This window comes from Myotis lucifugus, unplaced genomic scaffold, assembly GCF_000147115.1.
Source record: "Myotis lucifugus unplaced genomic scaffold, Myoluc2.0 scaffold_0, whole genome shotgun sequence".
NCBI classification, from domain to species: Eukaryota; Metazoa; Chordata; class Mammalia; order Chiroptera; family Vespertilionidae; genus Myotis; species Myotis lucifugus.
Window position 1 is genome coordinate 1,002,403 of NW_005871048.1, and position 14,615 is coordinate 1,017,017.

General features: G+C 39.9%; 1 protein-coding gene across 1 annotated transcript in view; it reads right to left on the reverse strand.

Moving 5' to 3' along the window:
• Positions 1 to 2,534: 2,534 nt before the first annotated feature.
• The window catches only part of LOC102432464 (cytochrome P450 3A12-like), a 34,718-nt gene continuing 22,637 nt past the window's right edge, over positions 2,535 to 14,615 (reverse strand). The window contains exons 10-13 of the mRNA XM_006081053.3: positions 11,577 to 11,737; positions 7,546 to 7,772; positions 5,164 to 5,326; positions 2,535 to 2,970 (exon numbers count right to left, since the gene is read on the reverse strand). Of these exons, the coding sequence (XP_006081115.1) occupies positions 2,875 to 2,970; positions 5,164 to 5,326; positions 7,546 to 7,772; positions 11,577 to 11,737 (647 nt within the window). The 3' untranslated portion in view covers positions 2,535 to 2,874. The remainder of the gene's footprint in view (positions 2,971 to 5,163; positions 5,327 to 7,545; positions 7,773 to 11,576; positions 11,738 to 14,615) is intronic.

Genomic DNA, 14,615 nt, shown 5'->3' on the forward strand with positions numbered 1-14,615 from the left:
TAAAATAAAGATTGTCAGTGTAATGGGGCGACCCGCGGAGATGACCACCAGGGACTCGGATCAAGATTTAGGAGCCTTTATTAAGTCGGCCAGTGACTACAGTTACAGCACCCTGCCGAAGCATAGGCTGAACTGCAGTGCCGACTACAGGAGTTACATTTTATTATTAAATTCTGTGCAGGCCCAGAGAAAAATGTGTCTTTCCAATTCTGGGCCCCCAATATGGAGGAAACTCTCTTTATTTATACTTTTTCCAGTCCTTTGTCTCCCAAATTTGGAATGAGACTTCCTTGGTTGCGGGCACATCCCCAGTGGCGAGTGTGCAGGAGGCAGCTGATTGATGTTTCTCTCTCATCGATGTTTCTAACTCTCTAACCCTCTCTCTTCCTCTCTGTAAAAAATCAATAAAATATATTTTTTTAAAAAGGGAATTAGCAGAGATATTTTAATATTGCTATTTGCCCTTTATAAATCTGGTACCATTACAAAGACCCCATTTACTATTGAGATTTCTCAATAGCATGATGATTGCACCCACTTTCAATTTTAATTTATGGCATGGCATTCCCGAAGGAGTAATACTATTCAGAAATTCGATGGGAAAATTTTCCTTTGTTTTTTTGTTATGGGGTGGGGCCACAACATTAGTAACAAAGAAACAGAATTAAAACTTTATTGTGGGGAGCCACTACAGTGTTTTGGACAGGTTCAAGCCTTGGACTGATGAGAGGGGACAGTCCTCTCATTGCCACATGCAAGTCCCAGCTTGGAGGGCAGGGCCCTCCCAGCACAATTATAGCCAACAGCTGTAGTTGTAAGCTTGAACCTATGGTCCGAACACGTGGCCCCACATGCCTGAGTGATGTGGGCTTGACAGAGTTCAGGTGCATGTAGTTGAGTAGGATTGAAACCCAGGAGAATGTTGTAAACATCTTGGTCACCCCTTACTTTGCCTTGTGGAATCTGCTATAAAATAAAGGCATGGCTGTGGGCATGGTCGCTGTCTCTCAGAGAAGCAGCGTCCCACCGAGACCCGGCTTTCATTCTCTTATCTGCCTTTTCTAAGCCTTTCAGCCTCCCCCACTCAGGTTCACCCCTGGCCCTGCTGGCACGCAGCACACTTTAGAAAGATCTGCATCCACACTCCGAGGGCGGGTTCCTGCCTCAAACCCCGCCCTTACAGGAAACAGCTCCAGGAAACGGCTTGGGGGAGGGAGCAACCGTTGCCAAGACAACCCCTGTAGGACTGACTTCCTTCTGGTTGGTCGTGGCGGTTCTGATGGTCTTGATGAACACCACCCATGGTTTTTATGTAAGTAGATGTTTATTTGTCTGATCAATCCTCCTTGATATAATAAATCCTTGCTCCATCCCTTTGCACTAATGGATGCTCTCTTCATCCTACTGAGATTCTCCACACCCTATTTAGGCTCTGGATGCTTTCGCCAGGGTACCTCTCTGCGTGGACACATTTCCCATCTTGTTTGGGTTCCCACACCCACACCAGGATTCCCTCCATGTGGATACCCTTCCACCCTACTCAGCCTCCTAGTTAGAGCCACTGTGACTCCCTTCCCTGCCCCTGCCCCTCCCATGCCCTGCAATGTGTGTCTGCCAATAATGCTGTGCTGAACCTTTTGGCTTTTGGACCAAATTATCCAGAAAGGAAAAAAAGGAAAGGGAAGGGGAGGCGAGGGAAGGAAAGGGAAAAGAAGGAAGTAAAGTGAGGGGAAGGAAACAGCAGGAGAGAGATAGAGATGGAAAAGGAAGAAACCTGTGCACTTCTGAAACTGACGGATGCTTGTAGCCTTTCTACCCAATCAATTGACCAATCAACTATCTTTTATTCCATGTTCATTATGTTAAGAGGGTTGGGACTTGAGGATGACATACAAAGAATATAAGAAAATATGTTTTCTTACTTCTAGAGTTTTCAGGGGAGATGAGATAAAACATTAAATCAGCCCTAACCGGTTTGGCTCAGTGGATAGAGCATCGGCCTGCGGACTCAAGGGTCCCAGGTTCAATTCCAGTCAAGGGCATGTATCATGGTTGCGGGCACATCCCCAGTGGGGAGTGTGCAGGAGGCAGCTGATCGATATTTCTCTCTCATCGATGTTTCTAACTCTCTATTCCTCTCCCTTCCTCTCTGTAAAAAATCAATAAAATATATTTTAAAAAAAACATTAAATCAAAACTAATAATAAAATAATAAGTGCCTCAGCTGAGTCTTACAAAAATTATGTGCTCCAAAAAAGGCGGAATTAAATTATGAATGTACTTTCTAAATAATGGGGGAAATCACAATGGATTTATTCTCATCTATCTTAATATATCAAATTGGAATTCTGAAAAGGTCCCACCCAACCAGTGATTGTGATAGTTAAAAACATTTAGTCACTGGCTGTGCATGAAAGCATTAGATAATACTATTATGAAGAGATGTTTATTGAGTTGCTCAATATAATATACAATATAGAATATTCAAAATAAAACGTGATATAAATGTCACTATTGCCATTTCCACAATGATCCTTGTTTTCATTAAAGTTTGTTGATAAAATTATAGAGAAATTTGTATTCATGATTAGTACTAAGAAAGTAGATGATACTAAGTGGGAATAGATATAGTATTATAAGAACCCAATAAACTCGGTCTACTTATTTAGTCACCTCTCTTACATTACACAATATGTAATACTCTATATAGACACTGAGAAGATAAGTGAATGTGCAGACTCCCTAGTCATCCATCAAGTGCAGTAGGGTAAGCCCATCTTCATTTCTGTTTTTTTATTTACAAAGTACACTGAGATCTCTGGTGTCAGGGGATTCGACTTCCTTGAAGAACAAAGTGCAAATCCTTTGGGAAAATCAGGCTCCACTTACAGTTCCATCTCTCAACTCAGCCTTTAGAACAATGGGTTTTTTTGGTTGAATAATTCCTTGAAAATCTAGTTCCACAGGAATCTGCAAAGGTTAAACAGCATAGGAGAACCAGTTAATGAAGCACTATCAACACCAAAAGCAAAGTAGATGAGATACATTGAGGACAATAATGATTTACAATATATAGAAATTACTTTTCACAAAATATATCTTTGTTTCTTTATACTTATTCAGTAAGCTGTCTCAAGACTGGTCAGTGAAAGCATTCATCAATACATTCATTCAAGAAAATATCAATTACAGCATCTATTCTGTACCAGGCCAGAGACAAAATCATATTGGTTTGTGCTTGTTTTTGGCTTGAATTTTAAGCAAATGAATGAATTTTTAAAATGTAAACCAGATTTTTAGGCATTATGGAAAACTATTTAGAAAAGCCATACAGAATTAATTTTGTACATATTGGAATTTGCAAGGTAACCTGAGTACATATTATATATTTTAATTATTTGAATTATCCATCACTTCTAAAGATTCCAGTCACTTCTCCCAGTGGAAGCCTTCTAGTTTCATGATGGGAAAAGGTATTTGTCAAGCATTGTGCCTATTTTCTAACATCTCCTGGTTCCCAGTGTAAACAGTGAACTTCTGAATAGCGTTTTGACCTAAATAGTGTTTTGAATAATTTTTTAGCTCTATTCCCACCCAGTCACACTCTCAGTGTTGGGGGATCCACCACCACAGTAACCTTCATATCTCAGTTGACTGAAGGGCAAGAAAATTGTCATGCAGCGTGAAAAGCAGATCTCTGCTTGTGCTCATTCATTGTTTCAGGGAGTGTTTGCCCCCCTTCCCCCCGCCACCCCCCTGCCCCAAGGTGTGCCAGAGGCCCACTTCTTCTCAAGGCTAAGACCCCCTTTGTATGCACTTGCAGGACTGCTGCATAGCTGCCTAAAGCCACAAATAAGATGGTAACCATCTTCATCCTCCTCCTCTTCTCTGAGAAAGCCTACTTAAGGAAAGGAGCTGCATAATAAATATACAAGTCCTAGAAATAAGCCTTATTATAGGGCCTTGCTTGCTATCACTCAATGACAACTATTGTAATGTTCTTCAGAGGAGAGATTCCAGATCTTCCTATTAATGTCAAACCTTCCTATTTTATAATTTCAAATGGCATGTATATATTTCCCCTGCACACAGACCAACACACGTAGAAAATGTACATTACAAATGTTATTTGTTAATTTTTTCAAATTAAATCATTTAAAATGTGGATTCATGGTCTCCAAATCAACTGCAAAATACTCTTTAAGCATTTCCTGAATGACCGCAAGGCACTATTGGGAATTTATGAAAGGAATAAAATGAGGTGCTAGACTTAAGGATATTCTTAGATACAAAGAAAACACAGAGTACCAAACTGGATGTTCAATGATGAAGTTTTCTGTTAGGAAGGATAGTGATGATACCAGCCTGCAGTAGCAATAACATGGCAGAGGAAAAATGGGCTCTGGACTAGATGAGAAGCCTCCTGGAAGGGGCTTTGGGAGTGAACTAGGACTTGAAAGATGAGAACAGAATGGGGAAGAGAGTGGGAAAAACATCATAGAGTTCATATTAGGATGTAAAGAATCCAACTTGATTGCAGCCTGGCTCCCAGAAGCAGGTTTCAAGTAGCCAGAATGGCCATGGACTGTAGGAGTTCTTACTTCAGGCAGAAATGCTTTAATCAACCTTGGCTGCATATGAAAACCAAACGGGGTGCTTTTAAAGCCACAAGGGATGGATTATTTTAGAATCTGAGATGACCTCGGCATAGGATTTTAAAAAGATCCCTGCTGATTTCATTGTATAACCAGTGGTTGAGAACCCTCTCACAAGAGCTTCTGTAAGTTCTGGTGGGAAAGAGCAGTGTTCAAAAGTCATGACCCAGTGATCATTGTACTTCAGGACTGTGCACAGCACTTTCCCTTCCTTCCAGTGGACTTGAAACCAAATTTAAACTTTTCTCAAATGACTCTACCTGATCATGCCACACTAACTACATTGACTCTAGATGGCCTTTATACTTGGATATTTATAAAAACACAGGCTTAGCACTCCAGACTACCAGGATCTTAAAGGTTACATGTGACTCCAGATAGATTCTCTGTCCAACAGAACAAAGTATTAAACAATGAATGAGCACACTCATGCATATGTACCTCAGTTTAAGAAAAACTCTCAATCAAGCATTATTCACACAGAGTGGTAACATGTTAAGTATCTGACCTGTGTTTCTTTGCAAGGTTTGAAGGAGAAGTTCTGCAGAACTCTGACGAGAGCAATTTTCATGTTCATGAGAGCAAACCTCATGCCGATGCAGTTTCTGGGTCCACTTCCAAAGGGTGTGTATATGTAAGGATTTATGCTGTCCTTGTTCTCCTTGCTAAACCTGGTTGTATAACAGTAGATGCAAACAATGAATGAAACATAAACACCACAAGAGCTACATGTTTGGGGTTCTTAGGCTCCTCTCCAAGTAGTATACAGAATACTCCTTTGGGCCAGTCAGTGAGATCCTGCTACAGTTCTGTGGCTGTAAGAATGGTAAGCTACAGATTCTTTCCATTCCCCATACCCTATACGAGCTAACAGTATCATTGAAGAGATGACATGAATGCTGTTTAAAGGAAAACTTATCTTTAAACACTAAATTACATTCAGGGTATTGAGATGTTCACACTCTGAAAGGCAAGTAGGAAATGAGACTAATTGAAGAAAAAGTAGGTCCCTGCCTCCATCAAACTCATGTTGGTCACATGCTCATGGAGGAAGGAAGTAGGAATCATATCTCTCATTAGTTGCATTGTTATTTTTTCCTTCCCTTCCCTTTCCTTCCTCCCCTCCCCCCTTTCCGCTCCTCCCTTCCTCTCACCTCTTCTGTCCCTCTCCCATTGAATAGCTTAAATCAGATGACTCAGATGGGCATATGATGCTCCTCTGCTCTAATATCATCTGTGATTTCCTTGTCTATCTGTTCCACTAGGCTATAAATTCCTTGAAGGTTAGACTTATGTTTTATTCAAATTTGATCCCTCCATATTTGATTATATTAAGAGAAAATGTGGATTTGGGAAAGTGATCATGGCATTGTGGTTATGTATTTTTAAAAGGTTCTTGAATATTGGAATATTTAGAGATGGTATGCCTTAAAATAATATGGGAATTAGGAGGATGGTAGTAATGGTGTGTGAATGGGGCAGCAGACATAGTTTGATGTCTGTAACCATGTGATGGGCACGCATAGATGAATCAAAATTAGACTGGTATCTATAGAAAATGATTTTGTATATTTGTATAAGTGTCAACTTCTCCATAATAGGCATTTTTTAACATTTGGATTTCTCACTGCCTTTCCCACTTCCTGACATGGTAAGCGGTTACTCTCTGTGGAAGACTTAATGATCAAAAGAGCAGTACAGTCAGTGGCCTCTGGTTTCATGTTCATGAAGCAACAGGGTGTGGGGGTGGGGGGAGAAAAGACGGTTGAGCTTGGAGGAAACACAGAGGCCCCTTGGTCCAGAAAACAGAGGATTTGGTCACGTCTAACTTCTTCTTTCACCAAATACTATGTGTAGACAATAAGCTAGAGCTAAGAACACCATGGCAAATGAGAGAAGGTCCCTGCCATTAGGGATCTTATAGTAGGGCTAATGAAAGCCTAGATCCCAGCTAGTGCCCTCAATAGTTAGTTCCAATTTTGCTCATCAATACAATAAATGGGAAACATCAGCTCTTTCTAGAGTTCAAGCTATGCCTAAAGCTAGACCTTGGCTCTGAATTTCCAGAAGAACACGCTAAACATCATCCTAGGGAGCATGTCTCAGGTGTCTGGAGAGCAGGTGACTTTTCTTTGGAAGTACCACTTTCTTTGAGAGTAGGAGGAAGCTGACACAGGACTGTAGCCAAGCACAGACCAGTGACTTTTGTTCTCTGTCCTCAAGGGGCTGCTTAAATCATCAGGGATGAGGACCTCTCAGGTTCTCATAATGCACTCTCCCAATAATGATAAAGATGTGGCCACCAATGTGAAAAAAAAAACCCAAACAGAATGTGGGAACATTGGTGGTAAATTCAGAGAGCTAATGAGAACAACACAGAAAATTTTAAAGAAGTAAAAAAGCCTACATTCCTAAAATCAGATAATGATTAAATAATTTATGGCATAAGCATATAGTCACATCTGCATAAATATTTATATATGTGCATACCTATATATGATGGTTATATATAAAAGGACACTGTTTATAGTTTACTGGTAAGTAAAGTAAGCAGTTCAAAATAAAAAATATATTACTATTTTAATTTTAAAACTCTATATATGCTTAGAAAAATGTCAATAATGACATACATTGCATTACTAATGAGGCCTATCTTAAGATATTAGTACTATGGACAGATACAATTTTCTTTTAGCTAGTCTAGAGTTTGTAAAGTTTTGTCAACAAACAATGATTACCCTTGTAATAAGAAAAAACAAACTTGTAAAAACGGAAAAATGTACATATAAATGATTGTACAACCACACATTCATCATCTATACTAAAAGACATAAGATTATGTCCAACCAGCCTGGATAAGGGTGGGTTCCCTTTCCCAGGGGTCCAGTACCTTTCAGGACGGAACTCCTCAGGCTCTGTCCAGTACTTCGGGTCTCGGTGAAGAACAAAGTTTGGCACCATCACGACTGTCCCTTTGGGAATGAACACCCCATTGATTTCCACATCCTTCTTACAGACTCGCTCAAGTCTACCAGCAATTGGGAATAATCTGAGGGATTCATTCATCACCATGTCAAGATACTCCATCTGTGCCAGGGCATCATAGGTGGGAGTTGCCTGGGAAGAAAGAAACAGATTTTGATAAACTGAGGTTTGAGATCAACTTTCAATTCAGTCTATGTAGTTCTATAGCAATGTTAGGCGCTCCAAAGAATAACTTATTTGGGTAAAGGACCTTAGGATTTATAGACATTTTAATATCTGTCATGCCCTTTGGCCTGCTTAATGGCCCATTGAGATGTGTGGAGTAGTTATGACTATGGGGGGACATTGGCGACAACTCCTTAAACAGGACCCAACATCTCTCATATTACCACGTAGTGATTTTTTTTAAACTCATGTGAGTAATAGACTATGACCCATATTCTTAACTGAAATACGCTAAGGTCACTGTTTTCAAAAGAGAGGCCACACCTCCGTACCAAGGAAAGAGAATGTGTAAAAGAGCAAAATTCCAACTTGACAGTGTTTAGTTGAAGAATCCTGCTTACTAAGCCTTTAGATTATATATATAATTTGGAGAGAAACACCACATAAATAGAAACTCTACAAATAACAAAACTTTGTACGTATAGCAAAAGAAGGGCGTGACTGAAAAAAATGAAAGCAGGGCACACAATTTCATTCTAGCAGAAGTTATAAAGAGGTGGAACCCCACTCAGCCTCATGCTGCCTTGCTGGAACAGTCTCCTACTTGTTGTTCAGGGTTTGACTGTAAGCTGTGAAGATCTCATACAAGCCTCTCCAGCTCCAGAGGCCAGTCTCTTCCTACCACAAAGAGTTCCAGTTTTGTCAGATATCTGCAAACAGTGTGGGCAATATGTGGGTATCACTTGGTGTTATATTGAAGAGGCAATACTGTAGAGGTTAAGGCTTCTTCACCACTAGCTATATGACTAGTGTGTGAAAATTATTTCACCTCTCAGTTATCTGATATGTTGCATGGAGATATTTGGAGTTGACACTTCATAGTGTTGTTTGATAGAGACATTACTGCTCATCCAATATCCATGTGGTCTCCACATCTCACAGCCCACTTAAATCTAGGGCAGTGTTCAGCAAACTCATCAGTGAACGGAGCCAAATATCAACAATACAACTATTGAAATTTCTTTTGAGAGCCAAATTTTTTAAACTTAAACTATATAGGTAGGTACATTGTTATTAACTTTAGTAGGTTACTCCTAAGGCTTAGGAAGAGCCACACTCAAGGGGCCAAAGAGCCGTATGTGGCTCGAGAGCTGCAGTTTGCTGACCATGGAGCTAGGGGGAACCAGCTTTGAGAATGGGCTCAGAGCTGAGGTGACATATGTCAGTTCAGAGTCAAAATATTTGAAAATCCAGTAAGCAACACTCTACTTCTTTATTCTCCAACCAACATGAAGGCCTTGTGCTCCAGAAAGTGCAGCTACAAGAAAATAGATCCTGCCCTAACTGGTTTGGCTCAGTGGATAGAGCATTGGCCTCTGGGCTGAAGGGTCCCAGATTTGATTCAGGTCAAGGGCATGTACCTTGATTGCGGGCACATCCCCAGTAGGGGGTGTGCAGAAGGTAGCTGATCGATATTTCTAACTCTCTATCTCTCTCCCTTCCTCTCTGTAAAAAATCAATAAAGTATATTTTATTAAAAAAAGAAAATAGTCAGTGTTGTTGTTTTTTTAAAAATAATGGGTCCTTTTTAGCTTATATTTCCGAGTAACTATGGAGCATAAAGTCCCACTCCCATCCTTCATTAACAATCCATGTTGGACATGTTAATGTGAGTTGGAAATAATCCTTTGCAATGTAAATCCACTGAGAATAGAGGGCTAATCTGTAGTTGTGGCAAATTTAGCCTATTCTGACTAATGTATCATTTTTTTAAATTGAATTTATCGTGGTGACATTGGTTAATAAAATTATATAGGTTCAGTTACAAAATAATAATACTCCATCTGTGTATTGTATTGTATGATCACCACCCCAAGTCAAGTCTTCTTTTATCACCATTTATACCCCCCCTGCCCCATACTCTCTTCTACTTCTGCCAACGCCTATTCTCCTCTAGTAATCATCATGCTGTTGTCTGTGTCTATGAGTTTCTTGTTTTTTGTTAATCCTCACGCACGGATATTTTTCCATTGATTTTTAGAGAGAGTGGAAGGGAGGGGGAAAGACACACAGAGAGAAACATCAATGTGAGAGACACACATGGATTGGTGGCTTCCACATCATGGCCATGGATCCAGCCTGCAACCAAGGTATGTGCCCTTGACAGCAATCAAACCCAGAACCCTTTAGTCTGAGGGCCGAAGCTCTATCCACTGAGCCAAAGTGACTAGGGCTGTGTGAATTAGGGTTTTTTGCTTAACCTCTTCACCTTTTTCATCCAGCCTCTCAAAGCCCCCTTCCCCTCTGATAGTCTGTTCTCTATCTATGAGTCTGTTTCTATTTTTAATACATAATTTTTAAAAAATTCATTTATGAATATAAGGCATTTAGAACAGACAAATATAGTGAGAAGTATATGTTAGCTATTAGTGTTGTTGTTGTCATTGTTACTCTTATTAAGAGGGGAGGACATAATGCTTTAGCTAGTCTGTTTCTTAGTGACCTTTCCATCTTATTGCAATAAAATCATCTCCAATAGAGGCTTACCCAGAAAAGAAAAATAATCTTTAATTTAGTTGGACCCTAAAATGTATCTTTTTTTAAAAATATATTTTATTGATTTTTTACAGAGAGGAAGGGAGAGAGATAGTCAGAAACATCGATGAGAGAGAAACATCGATCAGCTGCCTCCTGCACATCTCCCACCGGCGATGTGCCCGCAACCCAGGTACATGCCCTTGAACGGAATCGAACCCGGGACCCTTCAGTCCACAGGCCGACGCTCTATCCACTGAGCCAAACCGGTTTCGGCATGTATCTTATTTCATACTAGAAGCCCACTGCACGACATTCGTGTACTGGGGGCTGCAGGATGCATTGAGCATCTGCCCCCTGGTGGTCACTGTGCATCATAGCAATCAGTCAGTTTGGTCAATTTGCATATTACCCTTTTATTATACAGGATTTGAAGGACCTATGACACAGAGAGTTCTTAAGACCTATCCAAAACCACAGTCTGGACTCATGTTTTCTATTTCCTACACTATGTTCTTTTCTGTATACCAGGCTTCTCCTAGAGTGCACAGTTTACCCAAGGTGGTAGATTCCAGTAATAGTGCCAGTTTTCCACACCTTCCTGTGTCCATGCCCTTAGTCATCTAACTTTGTGCCCTCCTATTATGATGCTGGGGTTGGCCATGGTGCATGCTTTAAATCAATGGAATGTTGGCTAAGTGTGACGCAAGCAGAGTTCTGAAAGGCACCCATATGTTTGGGCTTATTGAGCTTTCCCTCTATCATTGCCTGAGAAGAACATACCCAGGCTTCTTGTCTGCAGTATAGGAGATATGTGGATCATGTGTGGAAATGATTCACCCAGCCACTTAGCCAAGGCCAGCCTAGATCAGCCAAGAGCCAGACTAAAGCAAGTCTAGTCAATATCAACACAGATAATTATCCAAACATTTGAGCAATAAATTCCTATTGTTGATTGCCACTGAGGTTTTAAAAAATTTTTTCATTTGATATTATTGTGATAGCAGATAACTGACACAACAGGACCAACACTTTTTTCAAAGATCTTATATATCTCTAATAACAAAAATTACCTATATTCTTTGATTGTTTTTGTCTTTTTACATCCTTCCTAAATAGCACAAGTAAAATAACTGATGCTTACATTCTTTGTAAAAATTCTCCTAGGAAGTGGTGAGGAGGCATTCTTGATAAGGCTTTACTTTCTCCCTCGCTCTCCAAGTATCACCCACTCACCTTATTGGGAAACGTTGCATCAATCTCCTTGTGCAATTTCTGCTGCACATCGGGGTGAGTGGCCAGCAAATACATAAGGAAAGAAAGAGAACTGCTAGTGGTCTCATAGCCGGCAAACAGAAAGATAATAGATTGGGCAACAAGCTCCAGATCACTCAGAGCTAAAAGGAGAAAAAAGATATTTTATAAAGCAGGTCAATGTACAACATCACAATTTAGATTATGAGAAATCCAAATGAAACTCCCAAACCCTTATAGGAAAAATTGAAAAAACAATTCAGCTTAAATTGGGAGTGTTTTGCACTCTGATGTGTATGTTACAGAGCCAGAAAAAGGCAAAAATGTCTTCATCTGCGCCCCCCCCCCCCCCGCCCGCCAGCTCTATTCTATTCTTCACCATCTGCTTCTGGTTGTGTCACTCTCTCCACAACGTAGATGTGCAATTTTAAGACATAGCGTTTTGTGTTACATACACAGTGTTATCAGTCTGTCCCTTGGAGAATCCTGAAAGTACTTTAGCTACAAGTAATATGGGATAGATTTCTCCCCCAGGAAAATTTAAATTATTCTAGATAAAATATACCTGGATAATTTTTTAAGTATATTTTTAAAATATATATATTTTTATTGATTTCAGAGAGGAAGGGAGAGGGAGAGAGAGATAGAAACATTAATGATGAGAGAATCACTAATCCACTGCCTCCTGCATGCCCCACACTGGGGATCAAGCCCGCAACCCAGGCACGCACCCTTGACCAGAATCAAACCCGGGACTCTCCCAGTCTACAAGCTGACACTCTATCCACTGAGCCAAACCGGCCAGGGCCCTGGATAATTTTTAAGAGACTTTGCACTAAGGCTTATGCAGGGAAAATTAAAGGATCTTTCATTCAAAAATGTTTGCAGAAATTTTAGAGAATGATACTGGGCTACACATAAAATATGGTTACTCTAAGTATTGTCCATAGACCAGCATCATCAGCAGTATCTGGAAGATCATTAGAAATGCAGAATCTTGAATCCCATACAAAAACTACTGAATCACAGTATGAACTGTCAAGAGATGTGATGATTTTCAGAACTAGAACAAAAAAATCCAAAATTTATATGAAACCACAAAAGACCTCAAATAGCCAAGCAATCTTGGGAAAGAACAAAGTTGGAGGTATCACACTACCTAATATCAAACTATACTACAGGACTATAGTGATCAAAACAGCATAGTATTGGCATAAAAACAGATACAGATCAATGGAACAGAATAGGGAACCCAGACCGATATGGTCAATTAATATATGACAAAGGAGACAAGAACATACAAGGAAGTAAAAATAGTCTATTCAATAAATGATTGGAAAATTGGACAGATATGAGCAAAAAAAATGAAACTAGACCATATTTTTTTTAAATCCTCATCCAAAGACATGCTTATTGACAGTGAGAGAGAAAGAGAGAGAGAGAAATAGCTATATGAAAAACATCGATCAGTCCTCCCCCTCCCCCCGTATGTGCCCAGAGAGGGGGCTGTGACTGGGGATCAAACCCACTGCCCAGACATGTGCCCTACTTGGGGATTGAACCCACAACCTTTCATTGTACGGGAGGATGCTCCAACCAACTGAGCCATACTGGACAGGGCCTAGACTATCTTTTTACACCGCATATAAGAATAAACTCAAAATGAATGAAAGACTTAAATGTAAGACTTGAACCATAAAAACCCTAGAAGAAAACAGAGGCAGTAAAATCTCTGACATTTTTCTTGGCAATATTTTTTCCTGACATATCTGCTTGGGCAAGGGAAACTGTAAATGAATGGGACTACATCAAACTAAAAAGTTTACACAGCAAAGGAAACCATCAACAAAACAAAAAGACAACCTATGAGTGGGAGACAATATTCACCAATGATACATTCCATGAGGAGTTAATACTCCAAATTTATAAAGAACTTATACAACTCAAACCAACCCCATCCCCCCAATAATCCAATTAAAAAGTGGGCAGGGGTTCTGCATAGACACTTCTCCAAAGAGGACATACAGATGGCCAATAGACATATGAAAAGATGCTCAACATCACTAATTGTCAGAGAAATGTAAATTAAAATCACAATGAGCTATCAGCTCACACCTGTCAGAATGGCTAACATCAATAAATCAACAAACAACAAGTGGTGGCAAGGATGTGGAGAAAAGGAAACCCTCTTGCACTATTGGTGGGAATGCAGATTCGTGCAACCACTGTGGAAAGCAGTATGGAGGGTCCTCAAAAAATTAAAAATGGAACTGCCTTATGACCCCATGTTCCACTTCTGGTGTATAGCCAAAGAATCCCAAAACACTAATTTGAAAGACTATATGCACCCCTATGTTCATTGTAATGTCATTTACGATAGCCAAGATTTGGAAGCAACCAAGTGCCTGTCAAATGGATTATTAGCCACTAAAAAAGAATAAAATCTTATAATTTGCAACAGTATGAATGGACTAGAGGGTATTATGCTAAGAGAAATAAGTCAGACAGAGAATGACAATTACTGTATGATTTTACTTATAGGTGGAATCTAAACACCAAAATAAATGAACAAACAAAATAGAAACAGACTCATAGATACAAATAAAAGACTGATGGTTGCCAGAGGGAGTGGAGTAGGGGGACTGGATGAAAAAGGTAAAGGGATCAAGAGGTACAAATTGGTAGTTACAAAATCATGTGGATGTAAAGGCAACATAAGAAATACAGACAAGCTCTAGCTGGTTTGGCTCAGTGGAAAGTGTCGGCCTGAGGCCTTTCGATTCCGGTTCGATTCCGGTCAAGGGTACATGCCCGAGTTGCGGGCTCGATCCCCAGCGGGGAGTGTGCAGGAGGCAGCCAATCCATGATTCTCTCTCATCATTGATGTTTCTATCTCTTTCTGCCTCTCCCTTCCTCTCTGAAATCAATAAAATAATATATATAAAAGAAATACAGTCAATATTGTTGTAATAACTCTGTATGGTAGAAGATGGGTACTTGAAATATTAGGAGGACCACTTT